Here is a 26600-nt window from a genome sequence, read left to right on the forward strand (position 1 = left end):
TTACAATTCTTTTGTTGAACCTTTAAAAAACTATGAATGACTTAATATGATGTCATCACGTATTGCTTTCTGGTCATTTATTAGTTAGGCTTAAAACACAGACATTCATCTCCCATTGCAGAAGGGGAAGAAATGTCCATGTCTATAAAGGTGGATGTCTGGATTTAGACCTGTCACCTGGAATGTCCAGGGGACCCATGTTGTAAGGGTCAGGAACTGTTTGCATTTATTATGTGTTATCTGTAGAACAGAACAGAATAAGTGCAAAGCCTGTGCCCAGCATATGCCCTGCATGTACTGTACAGAGCATGCTAAGCCCCATTACTATCCACAGTGAGGTGGTGCACCTCAAAAGCTCATGTCCCTCCTTCCAGCAGCCAAGCAGCTCCAAAGTCCCATCCAACACCCCTCCATCAAAAGTTCTGAGCCTCCTCCCAGACTTCCCCCCCCCCCTTCTGTGTTCCATCCCCCTCCCAAGTTCCAGTCTCCTCGAACCCCCTCCCCTCATTTTAAAGATTACAATGGGGGGTGGGATCAGAACCAATATGGGGAGAGGGGGATTGAAACCAAAATAGGGAGGGTTGGAAGAGGGATCAAGCACTATTCTGGGGTGGGCTGATAGCTTAGAGCAGTATGAACGTCTATGTTGTTATTTCACAATATAGGCAATCGTGCTGTGAAAGGAACCATCAATGTGCCTACATTTTGGCTGACCATTTTGTGGACTTTACTTTTTTGCTAAAATGGATGGTCATGCTGCACATAGCTGGCATAGACATCCAGTTCACACTGAATTTTAGAACAGGCTCTACGTCGGCAGATCTTGTTCTAAAATACTACTGGACTTGGACATCTGATTTCCGACTTAAACATCCTTTCTAAAATTCCACTCAATACGTATAACCTAATCATGAAAAAAAAATCAATTAAAAATTTGCACCACTAAGGAGCCCTCTTATTAAACCATGTTAACCTTTTCATGTGCACTTGAATATGGTAACAGCAAATGCCCAACGGCAGCAACAGGATTTACGGTAAAATGTTCATTAGTGTGTGGTAAATTGAGCATTAACGGCATTTTCTCTTAGGGGATGTGTGGCCTGGAGGGTGGGCCTGGAGCCAGGACAAACACACAGCAGATTAAGGAGAACAAAATCCTTCCAATACTCAGCTGATCGTCACCAGCTAAATTATCCCCCGATATTCCGTGCTGAACTATATTCGGTCACTGGCACTGAATATTGGTGGATAATTTGGGGCGAGTAGGATGCGGTCCTGGCCGATATTCAGCCGGGGCCGCATTAGAGTTAGGTTTTGGTCATTCAACTGAGTCAGTTCCTAGAACCCAAATTAATCTTTCTAGTCAAAACTATTTAGTAACAGTACAGTATATCTTTAAATTATTAATCTAACTCAGCACATTTTCTACACTAGTATAGTCAACACTCCTTTGCCAGGTCAATAACAACTCTAATGTAATTACTATAGTACTCTAGTTAAGGAACATAGCATTATCTCTGAAAAGTGGAAATTTGCTGCCACCTACTGTGCTAACACAAACATCCTGTAAAATATACTGTTTTCTTATTTTTCTTATCTTAGGGATCCTTTTACTAAGCTGTGGTACAAAGTGGCCTTAGCACGCCCTTATGCAGATTCTTCCTGCGCAATAAGGCCATTTTTACTTCAGCCATAAAAATTGTATTTTTGTATTAATTGCCATGCACTAATGTTTAGTAACCAAATTAATAGAAAACTGAAAAGAAAATATCATGGGAACCCAGTGACACTAGCAGCAGTGCATGGAATTTAATGAATTTTTGATCCTGTTATGCCTTGAAGCAGTCACTCGGTAAAACTAATTGGCTAGATCTTTCTCTGTTGAACACGGTGAATACACGATAAGTCACTTCTTTGGATTTGGGTTACTAGGGAAATTCTATATATGGTGCCTAAAAAAATCACCGCTGAAATCAGTGCTGACTAACCATATTTTATAATCAGTGCCTAAATTTAGGCACCGATTATAGAATACGCTTAGTTGATATTTCAGTGCCTAAATCTACACGCATCTATGTACACCAATGAAAACGTGACATAAATCCCTGCACGTAGATATGGTGCACTGGGCCATATTCTATAACTAGGTTCATAAATTTAGGAACGCCCATTTCCCCAACCCATAACCATGCCCCCTTTTGCCTGCACGCATTAGAAATTCGGTGCACATCGTTACAGAATACGCTTAGCAACTTGTGCGCCTAAATTCTTATCAGTGCCAATTAGTGCTCATTATTGTTTGTTAAATGCTGTTATCATTGCTCATTAGCTTGTTAAGGGGCTCTTTTACCAAGCTGCGGGGAAAAAGGGCCCTACGCTGGCAGTGGGGGCTGTTTTTCCCACATGCCAGGGCCCTTTTTACCACAGTGGGTAAAAAAAGCCCCCAGCATACATGGCCATGCGGTAAGAGAACTCTTACCACATGGCCATGTGACAGGGAGCCCTTACCGCCATCCATTGAGGTGGTGATAAGGGCTCCCGCGCTAAACCGGCAGTAACTGGGCAGCACGCGGCAATGCCCGATTACCACTGGGTTCCAGCCCTGCAAGCCATTTCCAGGGGTTTTCTTTTTCCCCAAGAAATGGTGCGTGCTCAGGGTGGGACTACCGCCAGCAGCCACGTTGGGCCGGCAGCAGTCCTGAAAGAGCAAGTGGTAAGCCTGCATTGGGCTTACTGCCACTCTGTAAAAAGGCCCCTCAGCTTGTTAAGATACGTGCATTGTTATAGTATCCGCGCTGATTTCAGCAGGGATCTCTAAGTGCACTATATAGAATCTGGGGGGGGGGGGGGGGGGGTTATTGCATTGCAAAAAGCCAGAACAGTTTTTCAGGAGGTTTATGCCAGTGACTTCACTATCTGCAACATCCTATCTGTAACATAAGAAGGTGGGGCTGAGGCTTTTTCCTCCCATTTTACCTTTCACTGTTCACCTCTATGCTAGAGTGTTTTATGTAAATCTAGAATAGACCTTGCCACAGTCCCAGGAAAGCGTTTTGAGTGTCATGCACTAATATTGCCATTAGTGCATGGCCATTAAATAAATTTACCATATGAGCACTTACTACCACCGCCTACCAAATGGGTAAGGACTCACGTGTCATCTGTGCCTTAATCCAGACATGCCCCCTCCAAGAAATATTTTTTATTGTGTGGTTTAGCGAACACATATTTGGCAGTTACTGCAGGATGCCTGAACATATCCCGCAATACAATATTAAATTGCATTAGGCACACGTTAATGCCCCTTATTTTGCAAACCCATTGTCATTATCCAACAGATTCTATATAGCGCACCTTGAGTTCCACGATGAAATCCAAGCATATTCTATAACTACACGCATAATTTAATTGGCATAACAAGCTAATCAGCGTTGTTAACAACACTTAACAGGCAATAATGAATAATAATTGGCAATAATTAGAATTTACATTCACAACTCGCTAAGTGTATTCTATAACGCACTACACCTGAATTCTAATGCGCGCAGTCAAAAAAGGAATGTGGTTATGGGTGGGGAAATGAGTGTTTCGTGGGTGTTCCAAATTTTGCATGCACTGTTATAGAATAGGACCTTCTGCTCCTAAATCTATGCACCGGGATTGATGCCACATTTTCATTGGTGTAAATGGAGGCGCAGAGCTTTAGGCGCTAGGAATATCAATTAAACATATTCTCAATATAGCACCTAAATATAGGCACCACTTGTAGAATATGCTTAGGTGAAAATCATTTCCATGTGGATTTTTCAGGCACGCTATATAGAATCTGGCCCTATGTGAATGTAGAAAATAGTTCTACTATATATTAAAATTTCTATTGAATGCCATATGTGACTTTATTCTTGCTTCATTAACACAGCTCATCGTAATGAAGGCCATATTATACCGCAGTAAATATGGGTCTGACTTATGTACAAACTTTTAAAAATGTAAGCAGAGCAAGAGCAAATGAATGTGCTTTAATTAAAGGGCTTTAGGCGTATATAAATAACTGGATCCCTATCATCCCTTCTTGTTCATGTCTTCAATTTTTCACAACCAGGGCACAGTCTTGGCAGCGCTGACAGTGTGTGATGCAGACATGTCTACTTATAACACAGAAAAGAAATACCCAGGCACCATCCTTACAAATGACTCATGGATCAATGATACCTTTCGGTTGGAGCATACCATTAAGGAAATAAAGTTCAGCCCAAATGGTAGATCAGTGCGAGGAACACGGCATGAATACAGTAAGGATTATTGTTTATATCCTATTGCAAGTTTTTTTCAAATGAGTGTTTACTGTTTATCTGGGACTAACCACTGCGAATACTTAAACTTAATCACACTCAACACTGAATGTAACTAAATTATTTTATATTTGTTTTAGGCACTAGACAGCAATTATTTTCTTGTTTGCTTCCAGCATTATTGTTATTAGTATTATTATTGTGTTGTTATGTCTTCTTGAGCCAGTCAGTGCATAAGGCAGACAGACACATCTTCCACAGTAGTCCGTGTGATGTTTCATCACAGATATTTAAATATTTTGAACAGGGGCGTATCTGTGTGGGGCCACAGGGGCCTGGGCCCCCGCAGAGTTTGGCCTGGACCCCCCTACCGCCGCCAACCCGTCGCCAATCTTTGCTGGCGGGGGACCCTAACCCCCGCCAGCCGAGGTCCTGTCTTCCTTTGCAGCAGGCTGCAAGTTGCAAAGCTTCCTGTTCTTCTGAGTCTGACGTCCTGCACGTGTACGTGCAGGACGTCAGACTCAGAAGAACAGGAAGCTTTGCAACTTGCAGCCTGCAACGGAAGAGAGGACCTCGGCTGACGGGGGGTTGGGGTCCCCCACCAGCAAAGGTAAGCGATGGCAGCGGGGGAGGGTTGGCGGCGGGAGGGGGTGGAGAGAGTCGTTGGTAGTGGGGGGGGGTCTGGCAATGGTGGTGGGGGGGTCAGTGGCGCCGGGGGGGCCTAAAATGTGCCCCCTCCCTCTGGCTCTGGCCCCCCCACCGCCGGAGTCCAGATACGCCTCTGATTTTGAAGGCAGCAACCTCTAAAACCAAGCACTATAATTCTGAAGCTTGAAAACTTGTTGTTGTCATTTGTTTTATAATCTTGAAAAGTAGCTCACTTTAAAAAGATTTTTTAAAATCTTGTCTCAGAAAGTATCTCTCCCAGGATTCAAGGATTAATCCCTGAGGATGCAATATATGAACAAGTCATCATGACTTCCAGGCAGAAAAGTGTCTTATAGTGCCAGAATGCTTCTATCAGGCTTAGTTACAAATCCAGTCTATGGTCTCACCTTCAGTGTTAAGACAAACTACAAAATTAAATAGCTTTAGAACATTATGGGCATAATTTTAGAAACATATGTGTACGTAACAGATTTACATATGTATATCACATACATGTGTAAATAGCAATTTCATAAAGCCACTATTTACACATGGAAATCCACACCACAGAGAGATTCCAAGGGGGAATGGTTTTGATGGGGCTTTGGCTGGACAAAAATCTACATGTATTTTCCCCATTTTCCAAACGGAATATGCATAAGTGGGGAAAATATCCATATCAGGTTTTACAGCAGCTCAAAGACACATGTGAAAGGCAATTCTATAAACTCACCCCTGGGGCCCATTCAGAGGTGGACCCTGGTAGTCCAATGTCTGTGGGCAGGAATGCTTCCCCTCTGCTCTTGCTACATCTGGTGCCAGCTCCAATATGGCATTGTTGACCCCTAGCTATATTTTCATTTCACTACCGCTAAGGTTGGCTCCTAGTGGCAGTACGGCAAGGCTACAGCTAGAGGTCATCAATGCCATTTTGAGTCTACAACAGATGAAGTGGGAGTGGAGGGAGACTGTTCCTGCCTATGGGCACTGGACCACCAGGAAGAACATCTGGGTAGGCCCCAAAGGAGGATTGGGATCCAGGGGGTTCCGGAGGCCAGGGAAGGCATCGGTTTTGGTCTGGGGAGGGCCTTTGTTCATAGAAGGAGCTTGGAGGAGGGTTAGGGAGATCAGATTCAGGAAGGGTGAAGGATCATAAGGGGGTTCCTGGGGGAGGAGGGGTTATGAGCAGGTGAGGAGTTTATGTCGATTTAAACTTGTGTTGTGATTGGGAGTGGGTGACCTCAAAGAGGGGGGAGTTGATTGGGAGGATGATGTCTATAGGGAGAGTGTGATCAGGGGTATTTGAATTCAGGAGTTAGAACAGTCTTGGGGGAAGATGTGATTAGAGTTGGCCAGTAAGGTATGAAGAGTGCAGCTCTTACCAAACCTTAATGACCATCTCTGTGAGAGATTCCCATGCTGAGAATACTTTTCTAGGTTTGTCAAATGGCAGTCCTACATATGTATGAGCCACCACTTATACATCTGGGTTGCCATTTAACAACCTATAAGTGTTGGTGTGGGCACATACACATGTATATACCCCTGCTTTCTATGTGGATTTCTTTTCTAAAACGGCTCCTCCTATACATTTATCCCTGTTGGCCCCTACATGCTCATTCTTGATTTTCCTTTAAACCAGGTTCTACATCAGCACATACTGTTCTAAAATACTACCAGAACAGTATATGCACTGACCTAGATGTGTCATGTTTATGGGGTTCTAAATGTAGAAAGATTGTTATTTAAAGAGTTAAAATACTAAGTTTGATTGTTGCAATTGTCCGGGTCTTGCCACGTCTGAGTAAGTAGGACAGATGTTTCAGCTATTGTGCTGTGGCTTTCTTCAGGGTATGCTGTGAGGTCTGCAGTTTGTCTTTATATATAGTGGGTTTTCAAGCCTGATTGGCTGGGGTTTGAGGTGGGTAGTTTTCTCAGGAAGGAGATTTTGGTGGCAAATTCAGGCGGGAAAGTGTTCATTTTCATAAAATAGCTTGTTGTGCTATTTTGCCACATGAAAATTTTACTTTTGGATTTAGTCACAGGTTAGTTAATCTGATAGTAAATCTGTTTTTGCATTACTGTAGCCAGGAATATGATGCGTTCCTGGCTAGAGCAATGCAAAGAAAGCAGGCCCCAATTCAGGCCTGCTATCTTTTAAAGAGCCATGACAGAGTATTCAAAAAGTACTCCTACCCCTTGATACACTTGAAAGAACCATCTACCCCCTGCACCTTTACCGCACCTGCCAGGGATCTCCCTTTAAGGTAGGAGGGGGAGAGGCAGGCTCATTCTGCCCACACTTTTATTTATGGCCGTGCGGAATGCGATAAATTTTACATAGGACAGCATTCTATCAACATTTGCAATCAGTATTCCTACTGACATACATTTACAGGTTTGCTAACCCCTGAGGCAGGCTCACATGCCGAAACACGGCCGTGTCAGGTCCTAGATGGGTTGAATCTGTGACTACAATAAAGGTCCTAGATACTTTAAAACTTTGGAAGTCCTTGCTGTTTTTGCCTCACTTCTTTGTTGTTGACTATGCAGTTAGTGTCAGGGCAAGGTGGGGGAGAAGTCAGGGCAGAGCAAAATGGCTGCCCTAAGTTAACCGGGTATCTATCTGGGTACCACCATTGAATAGCAGCACTACTTGGGTAACTCCTGGCAGGCCACCAACTGTCCAGAGATTCAGGGTTGGTGCCCAGATAGATGCTGACACTGAATATTGGGCACAACTCAGCCAGCAACAGCCAACATTTAAAAAGAACGCTGATGGCTGGATATTACCCCTAGTAATATCAGAAGGTAAAGTTGAGATTTTTGGAGGGAGCATTAATGACCCTGAAACAATTTTCATAGCCATTTCATTTAGTTTCTCTCAAAGGGAGAATGCTCCATAACTAATTAGAACTGTGCCATTTCTGAGTTACACAATATCCCTCAAACCATGAGAAATGAGAATAAAATCTTTATCTAATGGGCAATCATTTGCATTCTCTATAACTTGTACAATATTCCTTAAGTGGTATTCTCAATATTGGTCCCTAGTTATTAAAGTGTGGTCAGATTTTGGCCAAACTTTATGCACAGTAATTGTGAAGCCGCCATGTTAAATGATGGGAAGGGGGTGTTCCTAATTTTACCATTCAGTTAATGCAAGGAAATGGAATGACAGATAGGATGCGGTTAGCTCCACCTATTGAGGTGGCATTAACTGTGCCACGTTATTTGCCACATTAACATGTATCATGTGGTAACTTCCCATGCAGTAACTATAAAGTACATTGCCCATTGTCTGCCTATTCTCTGCCTCGATCTGTGTTAGCTGTTAATGCATAAATTAGCATATGTCAATTGTTGAGGCGCCATATTAACTGTTAATGCAATGCCCACATTAACAGTTACTGCATATTAAGTGCTGCATTAGCAGTTAATACAACTTAAGAGGTTCTATTGTAGTTATAGGAAAATAATAAGTTACTTTTGAAATCCAGGCTTGCTGACTAAACGTACAAATCTTCTGTTTTGCAGAACTGGTTTTGAATAAAAGTCTAGCAATCACTGAGAACCGCACATTGCAACTGGATGTTTTGGTGAATGACACAGAGTACCAAGGCCCCAATCCTGAGGCACTGATGAGGCTTCATTTTAATGTCAGGATCCTTCCAGTCATTATTCAGTTTCCTAACAGCGCCTATAAGTTTACAGTGAACAGAAGTGCAGGAAATTTTGCACAGGTAAGGACTGTTTGCATGCCAGAACCAACTTATTAGAACTAAAGCAAACTGAGACAAATATATTCAGATACAACAGGTGGCAGCAAAGATTTCTGAAATGCCCAACATGCAAAAATATATTTTGAATTTATAACTTTGAAGTAGGTGTCAAGCTGTTCTAGACAAGGTAACATACCACCTTGAATTTTAGGTCACACCTGTAAATATAATATACTAGTTCAGTGTATTCAGCTGTCAAAGAGTAGAAATATTCAAACAGAAATCCTAGATCATTATATGTGTAAAACAAATTGTCCAGTACGTTTGAATGACTAACTTGGAATTTATGGATAAAGGCAGCATCATGACTACAGATTTCTCTGAGGTGTACCATACTGCCAGCAGATGATCTAAATACTTGCGACAAGACATTTTTGAATGTGACTCTGGTAAAAAGATCAACTGACCTTTTTGAAATGAAACATGACAAATTATTGAGTCCATAGTCAGTTACTGTGATGAGCATATGTTTAATATACTGCCTGAGGTGTTTATAATAATAGATATATTCATCATCACTATCTGGATAGGTGGCAGCGCTGAATATGCATTGAGAGCCCTCATCACTGGCAGCTGTACCTATAGCAGCGATATTCAGCTGCTCACCACATAGCTGAGGGGTTTCATTTACGACAGCTTTATTTCTGGCCTAAACTGAGCTGCTTATCTATAAGGATAGTGTATGAATATCACCACTATCCATACAGTACCGCTGGATGAAACTCCCTCTCTATCCAGATAGCACCAAGTAGGGGCGGCACTATAATGAGGTCAAGTGAGGTGGTGGCCTCAAGCGGCACTATAAGGGAGCATCATCCTCAGTATCTTTCCTTCCCTTCCCTTCTATTCACCCCCAAGCTGGGCCGAGTCCCCCCCCCCCAGGCCAGAATCTACTCTTTTCCTTCCTCCCTCCCTCAGCCCTCTTTCCCCAGGTCTACCTTTAATTTGTTTCAAATCTTGCCACGTGGCGGCTCCAGCGATTCATAGCAGGGGCGTATCTGAAAGTCGGCGGTAGCGGGGGCCGGAGCCAGAGTGAGGGGGCACATTATAGCCCCCCCCTGCCACCGCCGCCACCATTTCTGACCCCCCCCCCCGGGCCACCATTGCCGACCCCCCCCCCCACCGCCATCACCTATCTTTGCTGGCGGGGGACCCCAACCCCCGCCAGCCAAGGTCGGCTTCCTCCTGCCGCTTTTAAGTTCTTCTTCGTCCTAGGCTCCGTCACTCCATGCTGTTCAAAGAAGCTGGCGCTGCTACCTCAATCCACTTTTGGAGTCTGACGTCGCTGCACGTTGTACGTGCAGGATGTCAGACTTACAGACGCTGTTTCTGTGAGTCTGATGTCCTGCACGTACAACGTACAGCGACGTCAGACTCCGAAAGTGGGTTCAGGTAGCAGCGCCAGCTTCTTTGAACAGAACGGAGTGACGGAGCCTAGGACGAAAAAGAACTTAAAAGCAGCAGGAGGAAACGGACCTCGGCTGGCGGGGGTTGGGGTCCCCTGCCAGCAAAGGTACCCACGACAATGGCGGGGGAGGGTTGGCGGCAGTAGGGGGGTCCAGGGCGAAATCTGCGGGGGCCCAGGCCCCTGTGGCCCCACGCAGATACGCCCCTGATTCATAGGCGCTGTCCTTCTTCCGGCCCAACATCTTCTCTCTGTACTGCGGTGGCCCTCCCTCTCTGAGGTAACTGCCTGTTTCCACTGAGATGGGTCACGCAGTAGAGAGAGAAAAGATGTCGGGCCGGCAGAAGGACAGTGCCTATGAATCGCTGCTGCCGCCCAGCAAGTTTTGAAAGAAATTGAAGGTAGACTCCAGGCATGCAAACTTTTTAGCGCGTGCTAATGCTAGAGACACCCATAGGAACATAATGGGTGTCTCTATCATTAGCGCGCACTAATTTCTAGTAAGCGCTTAAAAGGTAGTGTAGTTACAGCGCAGTTTAGTAAACACGGGCCCTAAAGCTGTTCCAGTTGGATAGGCAGTACCTTAAAAGGTGGAGGATAGAATATATATATATTTTTTTAACTTATTTGACAGTATTTTAATTTATTTGAAAGATTCCCATATGTAAATATAAATATATTTTTTTAATTTTTTATTTATGAATTTGCATTTCACATTCATGTATATACATAAATTCAGAAAATTAAGAAAAACTATTTGTTACATTTAGAACATTGTAAGAAACTAATACGATTTTTAAGACCACAATAATGTTGTCCAAGATCTAAGCAATCAAATATTATAGAAATTAAAAGAAATAAAGGTAGAGGGACATTTCTATGTGTACAGCCGATACATAGCATAATATTCAGGGTCTAACATTCTATTCCTTACTAGAGACAAATTCCAAAAGTTTCTCTGGTTCAAAGAAAATATAATTGTGGGAATTAAAGACTACAACACATCGACAGGGGTACTTAAGTAGGAAAGTTCCTCCTATATTATGCAATCTAGTTTTAAGCTGTAGAAAAGCTTTCCTCCTTTTTTGAGTATCCCTGGATAAGTCGGGGAAAATTTGAATCTTCGCGCCTAAGAAATCTTCATTAATATGGCGGAAATATAATTTAAAGATATTATTTCGATCTAACTCGATTGCAAATGTCACTAGCATGGTGGTTCTCTCTGTGATTACCTCTAATGAATCTTGAAGAAAATCTGTTAGATTCAATTGTGAAGCAGGTCTCTCTTCACGAATTCCGGAAATATATTGTATTCTAGTTATTGGTGGCATATTCTCTGTCGGGATAAGCAAAATGTCTTTCAGATATTTTTTAAACATCTCCAATGGTGGCAGTAAAGGAGTTTTAGGAAAATTAAGCATTCTTAAATTGTTTTTTCGAAGTTGATTTTCTAAATACTCAATTTTTCTAAACTGAATGATTTTTTCCTTGGAGACGGATGAAGAAAAGTTTTTTAAAGTTTATACCTCGGTTTCCAGAGCCTCCAGCTTAGTGTCATGGGTTCCAAGTCTGGTCGAGTAGTTTTCTTGATTCAATTTAATCTCCGCCAGTTCTCCTTGAGTTATTTTTTATGTCTGTTTCAGGATAGCGTGCAAGCCCTGAATAGCGTCCCACAATACTTCGAGGGTCACAACAGCAGGTCTAATTTGATCTCTGGGCTTTTCTGGAGGCGTCTCTTGTGCTAGCTCTGTCGGGGGTAAAACTCGCCACCCCAACCGCTCTGGTATCCCCGCAGGAGATGAGGTGGCGACGGGGCCTCCTCCTACAGCCGCCAGGGTCATTTCCTCTTCGGGTGCCCTATGGCATTGTTCCATCGACGCCACCGATCCGCCCCCAGGCCTCGGAGGGGCTGTGTTTGAGGGAGGGCTCAGAGAGACTCCCTCACAGCTACGTTCCGGTATCTCTACCGGAGTTATCGAAGTGCTCACAGAAGGTCCTGGTGTGCGCAGAAACATCGCGTCCAAAGTCCCCTGGTGCATCGGAGAAGACCCCAACCGACTCGAGGAGGTGAGAGCAATGGGCTTCCCCTTTCTTTTCCCCATAGTGGGCTCCAAAAGGTTCCAATACGCCTAAAAGACTATTGGCGTTCAGGAGCTGCTCTCACACACATCTACCTCAGGCGCCATCTTGGACAGGTCGGGGTAAATGTAAATATTGACTATCACTAAAACAGCTTAAAAATTATTATAGCTGATAGAGAAACAACAGTTATAAACTCTATTTTATGCTCATTTTTCTACACTGTGACTGTTCTATACAATACAGATGGTCAAATTTCAGTGAGGATATCCTATTTCTTGATGGGTGCATCTTAACTGTTGATGTAATCTGCCTTGGGAAGCCTGGTGTTATAAAGATGGAATGTACTGAAATTAAATGGAAGTAAAATTAAACACTTTCATTGGGGCACATAGAATCACATCTGCATCTGTTTTGTAGAAGTTTACATTTTAGATGCACAAATGGATTATTCTGTTTCAAACATGTTTCATGCAGATCTATTTCTTTAAAGAAAACTAAATGGGTTATAAGCCCTAATGCAGTCCATTTGTTTTCTTATATATTGTTCTTGTAATGACTTATACTGTGCCAAAACTTAAAACTCCTACTTCTTCTATCTGGTCGATAACAAAAGGAGCTCATTGTGAACACTATCCACCCTTAAAGGTTGTTTTGTGGCTGTACATGAGGAATTGTGATATTGCTTATTTTTGTTCCTAGTCATACATCTAAAGGTTATTTAATCATTTAACTTATTAGTGGAAAGTAACCACAAAGGAATGGTATGGCCATATTTTCAGTATGATAATACTAGAGACCAGCTAAGGAACAGGTTATTTTGAGTTAGTCTTCACTGGACCAAACTTGCTTTCCTTGTGCCATCACCATCCAGCTGGATAGGCAGTGTCTTAAAAGGTGGAGGTTAAAGGATTTTTTTTTTTATTTGTACATTTATATCACACATTATCCCAAGCAAACTCGGGTTAAATATGGCTTATATTTGAAAATACAGAGAGACAGAATAATAGAATTCAATTATATCATGGGAGCTGGTAGATGGATATGTCTGAAACATTTAGCAAAGTTTAGATTAGCACTCCAAAACAAGTAAAGTCAGAAACAATATAGTTTATACCTAATTGTCCAACCACCCTTAGGATTCACCTTTGGGTTTAAAAGATAAAACCATGTGAATGTATGGTCTGGATAAATAAATTAAAACAATCAAAGTTTAAGCAAATGCTCGTAATATGCAATATACAAGGTAGCAATAATGAAACAATGCTAGAAAATTCACATAGCAAACAGCCTGAGCCAACAGATTTATTTTCCATTGAGCATAATTCAATTTGTATGAATTTGATAGCAAATAGTGTGCTAAACTGAACAATGTTGGCACATTTAGACTGACACTGGTCATAACTTCTGCATGAAGGAAGCCGTTCCCTCATTATTCAATACCTGTCTGAAATAGAAGTAATAAAAAAAAAAGTTCATTTTTATAATATAACACTGCAATCCACAAAACAAAAGAAGCATGTTCCCACATTCCATCTTTTTCTTTTGGTGTAGACCTTAAATGCTCCCAGGTTTCAACCTAATTCATGTTTAATGTGAGATATAAATATCATAAATAAATAGATAGAAACTCTGAATGCTGAGCACCTGATTCTCATAACAGGTCTATTTTAGTGGCCCTTTACCACACGAAAAAAATCTTTGCACAAATATAACAGTGCTAGGGTGTCCCTATAATCAGCCCCTCCAAATGACAAACTGATTATAATTTATAACAAATTACTACTCTACCTATGAAAAGTTATTGCATTCTTATGCTTCCTCTGTGTACATCCGTATGTTACACAAGCCAGCATGTTTGAAAATATAAGTGAGATTAAATAAAAATGCTACCAACAATAAAGAATGACAACATGGATGCAGCAGCTCATAGGTTTGCTTGCTTTGTTTTGAGTGTACGGTAATGAATTGGCTTCAAATTTTTGACATCACCCAGTCTCCTGTTTTATCTAGCTTCTTTGGATCAGGGTACTAGAAAGAAGGGAGGGAAGGAAAATGTCAGACTTGGGGGAGAGGTGGAAGGGAGCGAGGAACTCAGGGAGGGAATGGGAATGGGGAGACTTGAGGATAGGGTAATGGGAGGGAGGGAAAGATGTCAGGAGGGGTGGGTGAGGGAAAGATGGATGGGGAAGGTGGGGCAGAAGAGGGAGAGATGAACTTGGGGAGAGCAGAAGGGGTTTAAGGGGGAAAGGGAGGATGGAGGAGCAGGGATAGATGGGGAGGGGGAGGGAGAGAAAGATGGATGAAAGAGGGCAAAGGGGGCTGAAGTAGGAGAGGGAGAAATGGTCAGTACAGGATGGACGGGGGCAAATGGGGAGCAGGAGAGATGGACTCGGGGGAAGGAGGAGGGGAAAATGGGAAGAAGGGGAGATGGACTTGGGAGCAGAAGGGAGAGAGAGATGTCAGATGGGGTAGAAGGGAGGGAAGGAGAGATGTCAGAGGGTGGAAGGGTTACAAGGGTGGTGTGAGGGATAAGGAGGGTAGATGCTAGGAATGGTGAATCCATATGAGAGAGGCCATGGAAGGGTTGTCAAGGAGATGCGTGAGAAGAGGATAGTAAGTACAAAGGGTAGAATGTAGTAACAGAGAGCAGATTAAAGATAAAAGGGATTAAGAGGATGGGAATTGTGAGAGCTAGGGAAAGAGAAAAGGAGATAGAAAGTTCATAAGTAGATGAAAAGTGAAAAGGAATAGAGCAAGAGGGTGAAATTTGAGTGGACAGAGGCAGAAAAAAATAGAGGAGAGAGCTTAAAGAGAAAGACTGGTGTGTCAGAGACAGGTGTAGTGAGAGAAGGAGGCGAGAGGAGGAAATAACAAATGGACAGCGAATGCTGGAAACAGATTTAGCAGAAGACAAGAAAGCAGAAAAAAGAAACTGGGACCAATGTGATGGAAAAATAAGGCCCAAACACACAAAAGTTGAAAAATCTGTTTTATTTTGAATTTATTAACTGGAATATGTTAGCTTTGGGAAATGTGCATCTCAGATGTTTATGTTTTGTGTTCAGTACAAAAGGAAATGTATTTGTTTCTTCAGTGTTGTTCTGTTTTACTTGAATAGATGTTTTAGTGTTTTAGGGTCCATTGTAATATTTGTAGTGCTGCCCTCCTGGATTAAGTGGCATAAGGAAGAAACAAGCAGCTGAATCAGACCAGCTCCTCCTCCTCTGCTGGCCTGAGCTCAACTGCTTATTTGAACTGCCTGGCTGTATGGAGTCTGCGTGGTTCAAATACGCAGTGGACCTAGGCTGGTAGAAGGAGGGGAAATGGTCTGATGTGCAGCTGCTTGCTTCTTATGCCATATGATCCATGAGAAAGACACAGTAAGGTAGTGGGCAAGGAGAGAAGGAATACAGAAAGGTAGGCATTGGGGGCTAAGAGGAGAGGAAGAACTAGGAAGCTGAGGGAAAGGAAGGGGTTCAAGCTAAGTCAGGGTAAGAAAGAAATGGAGAGGGTGGAGCCTGGAGAGTGATTATTATTGGGGGGAGTGGTCAGGCATTATGACTGAGGAAATTCTGCACAAAAACTTACAAATAATGCAGAATCTCCCAAAATGTTTTATGCAGTAATTTTCAGTTTGCGCTAAATTCCCTCAGGAATAATAAGTACAGTTCTTGCTGTTTGTATCATAGCATTGGTGCTACTGTTGTATGACTTCTTTGCTAAATGTGTATTGAGTTTGAATTTTCTTCAGGCTTTGTATTCATTCACAATGGGTGGGTAGGAGGGGGGCACATGAGCCCTGGCCCATTGGCAATTCATCTCTGTTTCTCCTTCTTTGGGGTTCTCCTGCATCCACTCTGTTGTTGTTGTTGTTGTTGTTGTTGTTGTTGCTGTTGTTTTCTATTTCATTTTATATCTACATATTTGTTTCTAGTTTGCAGTCTATTATTATTATTTTTTACTACGTGATGGCCTTTGTATTCCTTGTATAAAACAGGATCTATATTGATATATAGATTCTGTACAGGAATCTGAAGCAGTCTTATTTTTTCCAGCTGGAAAAGAGCCCCTGAACCTCCTCTCCTTAATAAAAGATACCCCTCCCCTGCACCTTCAATCCACCAGCTAGGCTATGGCATCTGCCAGCAGCAGAGGTCTCAACTCTGGTAGAACGGACTGGACATTTTTCTTTTGATGCATCAGGCTGTTTGGCTTTGGCTTTATGTGCATATCCTATATAATAATTCTCACCTCCAACGCTCTGACTTGCTGCCTGGGACCGTGGCTCATTCCGAGTTGGTCTGCTAGGCTCCGTAGATCAGGCTGATATCACCGTAGCCATTATGATGTCAACTTCAGTACCCGGGGGGAAAAACATGCCTCACAGCTGATCCATGTCTAGAGGAGGGTCGCTGGATATGGGTGGCTGGAGGGGGGGCAGGGGAGAGAGGAGGGTCACTGGACATGGGTGGCTGCAGGGGGGCAGGGGAAGGAGGAGGGTCGCTGGACATGGGTGGCTGCAGTGGGCGCAGGGGGAGAGGAGGGTCGCTGGACATGGGTGGCTGCAGGGGAGCTGAGGAAAACCTTGCTAGCGCCCGTTTCATTTTTGTCAGAAACGGGCCGTTTTTACTAGTAATATATAAATACATGATTCGTATGTATTTTCATGATTTCATAATTAACTTAATGTTTCCTATGACTCTCATCCCCCTTACTCCCTGATTGTAGTTTTAAGGAGTAGCTGGTGGGGGCGCCATTTCATCCTTCGCCTCAGGCAGCAGATTGCCTTGGGCCGCCCCTGGCACCAAGGCATTTAAAGGGATCTTTTAGTGGCACCATCAATACAGTGCTGGGAAAGTTCATGGAGAGAGGACTTACACATTTTGCTATGGAAGCTAAACACATTGGTGGTAATTCTATAAATTGGCGCCACAAAAGAAGCCACTTTTAGGACTAGATTCTATAGATGGCACCTAAAAAAATGGCACAAAAAAAATTTTGCTTAAGCTATATTTTATAAACCACTCCTAAAGTTCAGCATTGTTTATAGAATAACGCTTAAGCAGAAAGGTCGTGTGTAAATTTAGGCACCATTTGCAGCAATGAAAATGCAGTGCAAATGCCTACACCTAAATTTATTATACGCGTATAATTAGACTATCCAGCTTATTTTCAAAAGAGAAAGACGCCCATATTTCGACCCAAATCAGGAGATGGGCGTCCATTTCCCGTGGGCGCCCAAATCGGTATAATCGAAACCCAATTTTTGGCGTCCTCAAATGCAGTCCGTCACAGAGACGAACAAAGATCACGGGGGCATGTCGGAGGCATGGCAAAGGCGGGACTGGGGCCTGGTTATCGGCCAAGGAGAGATGGGCGTCTTTAGCTGACAATCGAAACAAGAAGGGCGTTTTTGACAAGAATTTAGTCCGCTTTATTTGGACCCTTTTTTTTTCAGGTCCAAGTCCCCAAAAAAGTGCCCCAACTGACTAGATGACCACCGGAGGGAATCGGGGATTACCTCCCCTGATTCCCCCAGTTGTCACTAACCCCCTCCCACCAAAAAAAAACCCACTTTACAAACTTTTTTTCCCAGCCTGTATGCCTGCCTCAAATGCCGTACCCACCTCCATGACAGCAGAATGTGTTCTCTTCCATTGCTTAACTGAAAAGACATTAAGACTCTATTCCCCCCCCCCCCCCCCCCCCGATATTCAAAGCTATTAAACCAGCTAGACACAGACACTGACCAGATAAATAGCATATTGGCACCTAACTGCAAATATTCAACAGGAGATAACCGATTATCTCTCACTAAATATCCACGGTTAGCTGCTAAGTGGCTATATCGTGTGACATAGCCAGTTAGGTGCAGATATTCAGCGTTTAACCAGCTATGTTCATTGATTAAAATATTTAGCGCTTAACCAGCTATGTTCCTGCTATCTTTAACTGCTAAAAAGTTAACCAGTTAGCATTGAATATAGGCTTAGCTGTTGATGGTTAAGAAAAATCCCAGATGTGCATTGCCGGTAGCCAGAAAAAGACTGGCATTGAATATCTGGGTTTAACGCTGGCAGCGGACAGCAAAAGCACTGGATGTCAGGCTGAGAAAGATTACTGTATGAAACAAAACATCATATATATTTATAACAATTAGAAAAGCACTGAAATTTGTGTTGCAAAATGGATGTAGCAGATGGCAGTGAAAAAGTTAAAGGCATGATAACTAGTGGAAAAAAACCTCTGTGGTACACCCCCTTCCCTTAGTACCCTTAGCACATACTTATTTTGCTTAATGGTTAATCCAGGGCAGGGTCGGCCACTTTTCTCAACTCAATGGCAGCCATAAGTTGGCATGCCTAAATGCGCCATGCCACCAAGGAGGTTTAATGACAGGAAATGGCATAAGCCTATCTGGCCCATTATGTAGGCTGAAGCCAGTAGGCGGAGCTTATTGCCCTATTAATTACATTGTTGTGGGTGTAACAAGATGACAGCGGCTGCATTGGGGAAAATTAAAACCTCCTTGGGTGGAATGGGTGGAGACGGGCCTTGTGACATGTTGCTAGATGAAATGCCTATGCTCCACCCATGTTAACACCCCCCATGCAGTTGTGTGTTAAGGGAGTTAAACACACATTTTATAGAATAGCTCCAGTGCTTACGTGTGTAACTGCCAATTATTGGTGCCAATCACATGCATAAGTTGTATTATTCTTTGAAGAATTGCATGTTATTGATGCCTAATTTTAAGCACACCTGTTAAAATTGCCCTTATTGTCCCTTGGAATGTTGTCCTGTGTATTTCCAGACTATTAGAACTACAACTAATCAGAATGAGAAATCACGGTAGAATACTTCATATAAGTAGTAACGTAGAGATGAATGCACATTTACCCCCTGATTCTATATATGGCTCTAAAAATTGTATGTGCTAATTTGGGCATGTACCCAATTGGTGCGCACAATTTAATGAGCCAATTAGCGCCAATTATTGGGCACTAGCAATCATTGGTATTTATTGGCAACAATTTGGAATTGTGCACGCATCTTGCTAAGCACTATTCTATAAAGATGAACATGCAAATCCTTTAGCGTGTAACTGAAAAGTGGTGCGGATATGGGAGGAGTATGGGCAGGTCAACTTCAGGGGTGTTGACTTAAGATGTGTGCAGTATTATAGAATTTGGGGGATGTGCACATTTACATGTGGAGATTTACACCAGGTTTCAGTTGATGTAAATCCTCGTGCCCGAAAGTTGGACGTGGATCCTTGCCCTATACATTATTCTATAAACAGTGCCCAACTTGCAACACCATTTATAGAATAGTGCTCAGAGTACATTTTTGTCACACCCACATTTGATCACCATTTACAGAATCATGGGGCCCTTTTACTAAGCCACGGTAAAAAGTGGCCTGCGGCAGTGTAGGCACATGTATTAGGCACGTGCCAGGCCAGTTTTTACCGCATCTGCAAAAAAGGTGTTTTTTTTAATGTGACAAGAAAAGAGCATGTGGTAAAACTGAAATCAACGTGCGTCTAAAACTGGCCTGAGCCCTTAACACTACCCATTAATCTAGCAGTAAGGGCTTATGTGATACATGCGTGGTGACTGGTCAGCCAACTGCCGATTACCGCTGGAAATGGCACGTGTGGGATGAAATAAATAAATAATTCATCAAGGTATTATGGGTGCACACAAAATCTGAAATTACCGCCAGGGGGGCGCGCTGGCCTGGCAGTAGTCTCATTTGGGCATGCACTGTATGCTCATAGAGCCTACCGCGGATTAGTAAAAGGGCCTCCTAGTCCTTAATTACATTGGTACATGCCCTGACTCAGACCAAAGCCTGTATTGTTTTTAGCACCCAGGAAATGCATAGAAATGCTTTACTTTACCATCGATTGCACATATGAATTATATATAAACAAAAAAGTTGCAATCTTTTAAAAACATTTTACATTTGCTCATATGCCACCATTGTCATTTGTTGAGGACTAGGCCACACAGTACTTGATTCATCCAAATTCAGGACTTAGTCATTTTTAGCAGAGCACTGTTGGGTAAATTTGGCAATATAGATGGTCATATTCTCTGCTGAAAGACCTCAGGTCAAGAGGCCTTGAAAAATTTGGGAGAACCAAATAAACACCTCATATGTGATTTTTAAATTTGGCCCTCGTTCTGAATAACATATTATTGCACTGTTAGTTTTATTTTGCATTTCTCAAATAGTTGTCACCAGCATTTTGACTAGATGAATCACACTGAGCATGCTTCCTGTATGATGGCTATTTGAGCAAAGCACGAAAAGGCCAAAAAATCCTGCTCTCACTTCACTCTCCACCCTACTGTGTTCCTAACTCTCTTATATGCCCCAAACATCATACAAAGCTTTAGATAAAAGTTTTGGGCCTAGTATTCAAAAAAGAATATATATATTTTTAAATTTGAGTCTGGTTTTACACATAATTATAGAGTAGAATGTGTATTATATATTGTGCTCTGCTTGTGGTTGACCACAGGCTTTGTTATTGTAAATTGCCCAGAGCTAAAGGTCACAGAGGTATATAAAATGTTCTGTTGTCTTAAACATAAAATTTATGCATAGCCCAGGAGATGCGGTTAGGGGTAGGCCATGAATTAGTACAAGGCTCTCGTCCAATACCATCGCTAGTTCCTACATTATTTGATAGACAGATTACAATGGTAACATTAATTACTTGACATTAATTAATTTAAATATCTTGGAATTACCATTGATTCAGTCCTTTCCATTAATCCTCAGATGTAGTAAAGAAGTCTTTATTTCCTTTGCCAACTGCGATTGGTCAGAAATATGCTGGACTTGGATTTATTGTGCACATTGTCATAAGCATATATTACTAATGTTATTATTGCAACATTATTTATTCCAATATTACAAAGGCCAATTTACAATGATTACAAACTATACAGAATACTACAGCTTGTTATTTGCAGTGCCACTAAGTACAGGCAGGTTCACTCCTCTTCTTCAGCACCTGCACTGGATCCCCATTTATTTATTTATATAGATCTTGCTCACACCTTTTTCAGTAGTAGCTCAAGGTGAGTTACATTTAGGCACACTGGGTATTTTCCTATCCCTGGAGGGCTCATAATCTAAGTTTGTACCTAAGGCAATGGAGGGTTAAGTGACTTGCCCAAGATCACAAGGAGCAGCAGTGGGATTTGAACCAGCCACCTCTGGATTGCAAGAGTGGTGCTCTAACCACTAGGCCACTTCTCCACTCCATTGAATTCAGCATTAAATTTAAAGTCTTAACCTTAACACATAAGGCACTCTATACTGCCTTAACCATTCCTTATACACCTTCTCTCACGCTGCACTCACTTGTTGACAATAGACCGGTAATACTATCTCCTTCTACAGTTTATGGGAATCTACACGAGCGTCAGTTTTCTATTTTTTGTCACCGGCACTAAGGAGCTCATTGCCGCAGCCAATAAGACTGGAAAAGTCTTATCCTCTTTTATCCGTACTGCTCTAAAGACTCATTTTTATCAATTAGCATTTGGTCCCTAATAAGGACTTGATTTTTGGCTCTAAACCTGCAACTGGAATTGCAACTGCCTTACCTGTCTGGTTTGGTGTGATTGATTTATTAATGTTAGGATGTTGTCTAATGTTTCTCTTGTATGAAAGGTATGTTAGTTTCTCTTTCCTATTTTAAATGGAGTTCTTTTAGTAATTGTTATTTTATATTAGAATTTTTGAGAACTGTTCTGATATGCTGTGCAATAAGTAATGGTATAGTAAAATAATAAACGATACAAAAATTATACACATAGCAGCAAAATTCAGTGGTTCTGCGTACAACCAATATGTATAAGTTAGGTCTGCTGAGGGGGGAGGGGGTTGGCCTAACTCATGCCTATGAGTGGTGACGTGATCACCAGTTAGGGGGAAGTTATCAATGTGGGCTACAGTTAAGATGCCATTTTAGCAAAGGTTTGTTTTATACAATGAGATTTGGGTTAACAATAAAATAACACATGTTAATGGTAATCTACATTGATAACTTCCCCCTAGATGCCTATTAATCAGCACCCTTTAAATGGCCGGTACCACTGAATGAAAGCATAAAGTTCATTGCTTAATTTTATCTGTTAGTCAGTCTAGTTGCCTAGTTCAATATTGAGCCCATTGTACCTGGTTTAAAAAAAAAACAATATCGTAAGCATGATGTTTAAGGCATTGCTATATAAAAGATAGGGAATGCTCACATGTGATTTGCATACTTTGACTTGCCTTTGTTACTTATCAGCAGCAATGGGCATCATGGAAAATCAATCAATATATTTTCCGGCCAATGTTTAGTCTGTACTAAATATCAAACATACTCCTTCAGAAAAACTAAATCAGGTGTTAGGCACTATTAAGAATCAATCTGCACTGCACAGACACCACCAAAGGGAAGGAAAGCCTCAGAACCACACCTCTGCAATATATCAGCAATGAGGTTTTAAAGGGAAACACCTCACAGGCATAAACAACCTTCCCTTGCTTGTAATAGAAAAATGCTCTGTGCAATGCAGAACCCAACTGTGAACTCACACAATAATACGATATTGAAAACTTACCTGCACAAGTAGCTCGGATTGACAATGGCCAGTTTTTCATATTTTTGCTGCCTCAGGGTGTAGACAGGAATGTTCAGTGAATTCCTTCATAAAGGCGGTAAATAAATCCTAAATAAAGCATGTGATAATGAATATTTCAGTGCAGCAGAGGACATGCTGGCCACACCCCATATGCAAACACTTACCTCACTTTAGTAAAAGGGTCCCTTAGGTAGTTTATTAAGATGTCTTTTGTTCTGCCAAACCAAACAAACTTGGGGGCCCTTTTACTAAGCCACGCAAGGCTCTACGTGTGCCCAACATGCGCCAAAATGGAGTTACCGCATGGCTACTGCGTGGCTCTTGTGGTAATTTGATTTTTGGCGTGCATCCGATACACGCAGCCAAAAAATAATTTTTTTCAGGCAGGCGCCAGGTGCCATTTGCTGTACATAGGTCATTACTGCCTGGTTACCGTGTGAGTCTTTACCACTAGGTCAATGGCTGGCGGTAAGGTCGCAGGCCCAAAATGGACGTGCAACAATTTTGATTTTGCCGCAGGTCCCTTTTCAGCAAAAATTTTAAAAAAGGCATTTTTTTACAGGTACGCTGTAAATGATTCTGCGCGCACTCAAAACCCGCGCCTACACTACCACAAGCCATTTTTCAGCGCACCTAAGTAAAGGACATCTTGGTTTGGGGCAGGTTACAGTTCTAACATATATAACAATCAAACAGAGTACCAAAAATTCAGACAAAAAAAAGAGAGATGCATCAACATTCACCAGAATTAAAGGCTACATTGAATGAGTCCTCACCTTTTTTTATGAAAAAGATATGTAAGTAGAGCTTCTGATTCTAGAAGGTCATCGGCTGCATATTTAGGTGTCTATTTTCAGCTAATTAGGGGGCTGATAAAGAAAGATATCATGAAACTAACTGCACATTTACCACAGGTTTAATATGAAAGTAACTGGCTGAGCAATGCATAAAGGATTTCAGCACGGGTGTTAACTTATGCAGAAACCATGATCACATACCGCATTAAAATGCAATCATTAACAATTTATTTGTTTATTTATTTATAGCATTTATATCCCACAATATTCGCACCCAAGGGCAGGCTCAATGTGGCTTACAACTGTCTATAAAAACATATAACAATTCTGTGACCATGCAGGAAAAAAATAAGTTTTAGGTGCACATGTAATGGGGAGCAGTGTTGAAGGGTTGGTTGAGAGGAGTGGGTGTCGTCTCCTCTTCCCTCAACCTGACCACCCTGTCCCGAATAGCTTTCTGCAATGGCCCCTAGTAGTCTAGTGACCCCCTCACGTCCTTCCCCCTAAAATAGAAAACAAATTTCCTAGTAGTTTAGTGCCCCCTCCCTTTTATGGCATAACGACCCTGCCCGGTGCATCTCAGTATGCACTGTGTGGGGTTGAGCATCTTCCATTTTGGAAGATGGTTTCAGGAGTGATTGGGCATTGCTGTTGCCTCATTTAAGGTATGAGGTCTGGAGGGCCTGTGCAAGGGGTCGGGGGGGGGGGGGGGGACTTTATTCAGTCAAGTTAGCTTACTTTGAAAATGGGGTGAACTAGCCAGAACTTTAAAAAAAAAAACAGACAGACAATCCAAAGTAGCAGGATCTGGAGGAATCCCTGAATTTTTATCATGGGGCCAGGGGTTGGCAGAGAGAAGGCTGAAACTTTAAATGTTTTATTGAGTTATGTTTTTTTCCTTCTGTAATTTAGGGTTTTAGTTTGTTGATTTATCTGATGGTTGATACACTAAATTATGGTAATTTTGGTACATTACCATCTCTGAGATATGGAAATTACAGTGTATGGTATCATGGCTGTTTTCTGAAGACAAGAAGGTTCACCTACTCACACAAGTGAGTCATAAAACTGTGCTCATTGTCTAGTGGATGCAAGTTTCCAGAGCCTTCTGGAAAAGGCACAAGCTTTTCTGTGTGTGCATGTCATTTCTTTTGTTACAGCATCTCCCTAGTTCCCCTCAGTTTATTTTTGACTACCATGGTTTGTTTTTTTTTGTTTTTTTTTACAGCCCTGGATCTTTATCTTAGAAGAAGTTCTTCATTTTTTTTTTACCTTGTTCTTCCCAAACTTTCCTAACAGTGGCACTTAAGATTTTAGTGATTCTTCAAATTTATTTTTCAGCATTTCTGCTGAGGTGGCCTTTAGTTGTTTTACCTTGCTACACAACTATTGCAAAGTCTGATGCTTAAAACGTGAGTAGGGTTTCAGCATGAAATCCCTGGGTTGTCAGCTGATTCCAGCCTCTTCCCACCTTCCTTCACCCTTTTTCAGCAGAGCTAGAAATACCTGTAAACAGTGGCATTAGTTCAAATAAGGAGCCTCAATGCAAAATTTGGCTGAGGGTCTCACCCCCACCCATGACTGCAGCTGTGGCAAGACAAACTCCCCTCTTTCCAACCCCTGAGTTGGCTCCCCTGCCTTTACGCCCCCAAAGCATAGAGGCAGTGTGGCACACATAACTTACTTCTCAAAAAGTTGCACACCACATCTTAAAACAGAAAGAAGTGCACTACAAAATAATTTACACATTAAAATAAATCCATAATGAAAATATACAATGAATCTACAATACCAATGTCCTAACTAAAATCAACTACTATATAAATCAGATAAAAGATACATTAGATAAGTTGAAATTCTTCAAAAACTCAACTTCCAACCTAATTAAGCATACAACAGAACAAGCTCAACATTAAAAGGCAAAATAGAAACATAGAAAGAAGGTAGATTAACACCATATGGACTATCCAGTCTGCCCATCCATACTGTCTACTCTCTTTCACTCCCTTAGAGATCCTATGTACCTGTCCCAAGCTTTCTTGAACTCAGATACAGTTTTCATCTCCACCACCTCCACCAGGAGGCCATTCCATGAATTTACCACCCTTTAAATGAAGTAGTATTTTCTCAGGTTACCTCTGAGTCTTATCCCCCTTTCACCTTCATCCTATACTCCCTCATTCCAGAGCTTCTTTTCAATTGAAAGATTCGCCTACTGTGCCTTTATGCCACATACGTATTTAAACATCTCTATCATAGCTCCCCTCTCCTGTTTTTCTTCCAATGTATACATATGAGATCTTTAAGACTGTCCCCATATGCTTTATGACGAAGACCACTGACCATTTTAGTAGCCAACATCTTGACCGACTCCATCCTGTTTATATCCTTTTGAAGGTACAGACTCCAGAATTGTACACAATATTCTAAAGGAGGTCTCGCCAGTCTTATACAGGGGCATCATCTCCTTGTTCCTACTGGCCATTCATCTCCCTATGCACCAAAGCATCCTTCTAGCTTTTGCCATTGCCTTTTCTACCTGTTGACCATCTTAAGATCATTACAAACGATCACACTCAAGTCCTGCTCCTCTTTCATGCACAAAAAGTTCTTTATCCCCTAAGCTGTGTGATTCCCTCAGGTTTTTGCAGCCCAAATGCATGACCCTGCGTTGTTTAGCATTAATTCTTAGCTGCCAAATTCTGGACCATTCTTCAAGCTTCACTAGGTCCTTCCTCATGTTATGTGAATCATGTAATTGCTAAGCAGCAAAATTATATCTATATTTTTAGTAGATTTTATTAACACCTGAATGCATTTTCTTCCCCAGATTTGACAGAAAAGCTCCTAAGACCAATGTTTCCTTTCCTCAAGTCAACAAGGTGCCTATAGGCCTCAACCCCCTCATCCATAAGATCAGTTCTCCCCTCAAACAAAGA

The 26600-nt window shown here is 41.9% G+C and overlaps 1 protein-coding gene across 1 annotated transcript in view; it reads left to right on the forward strand.

The window, feature by feature from the left end:
* RET (ret proto-oncogene) overlaps nucleotides 1-26600 on the forward strand; it is a 157425-nt gene that overhangs the window by 22432 nt on the left and 108393 nt on the right. Inside the window, exons 5-6 of the mRNA XM_030204979.1 lie at nucleotides 4103-4292; nucleotides 8478-8683. Of these exons, the coding sequence (XP_030060839.1) occupies nucleotides 4103-4292; nucleotides 8478-8683 (396 nt within the window). The remainder of the gene's footprint in view (nucleotides 1-4102; nucleotides 4293-8477; nucleotides 8684-26600) is intronic.

This window comes from Microcaecilia unicolor, chromosome 5 (genome assembly GCF_901765095.1).
Source record: "Microcaecilia unicolor chromosome 5, aMicUni1.1, whole genome shotgun sequence".
In the NCBI taxonomy this organism is placed as follows: Eukaryota; Metazoa; Chordata; class Amphibia; order Gymnophiona; family Siphonopidae; genus Microcaecilia; species Microcaecilia unicolor.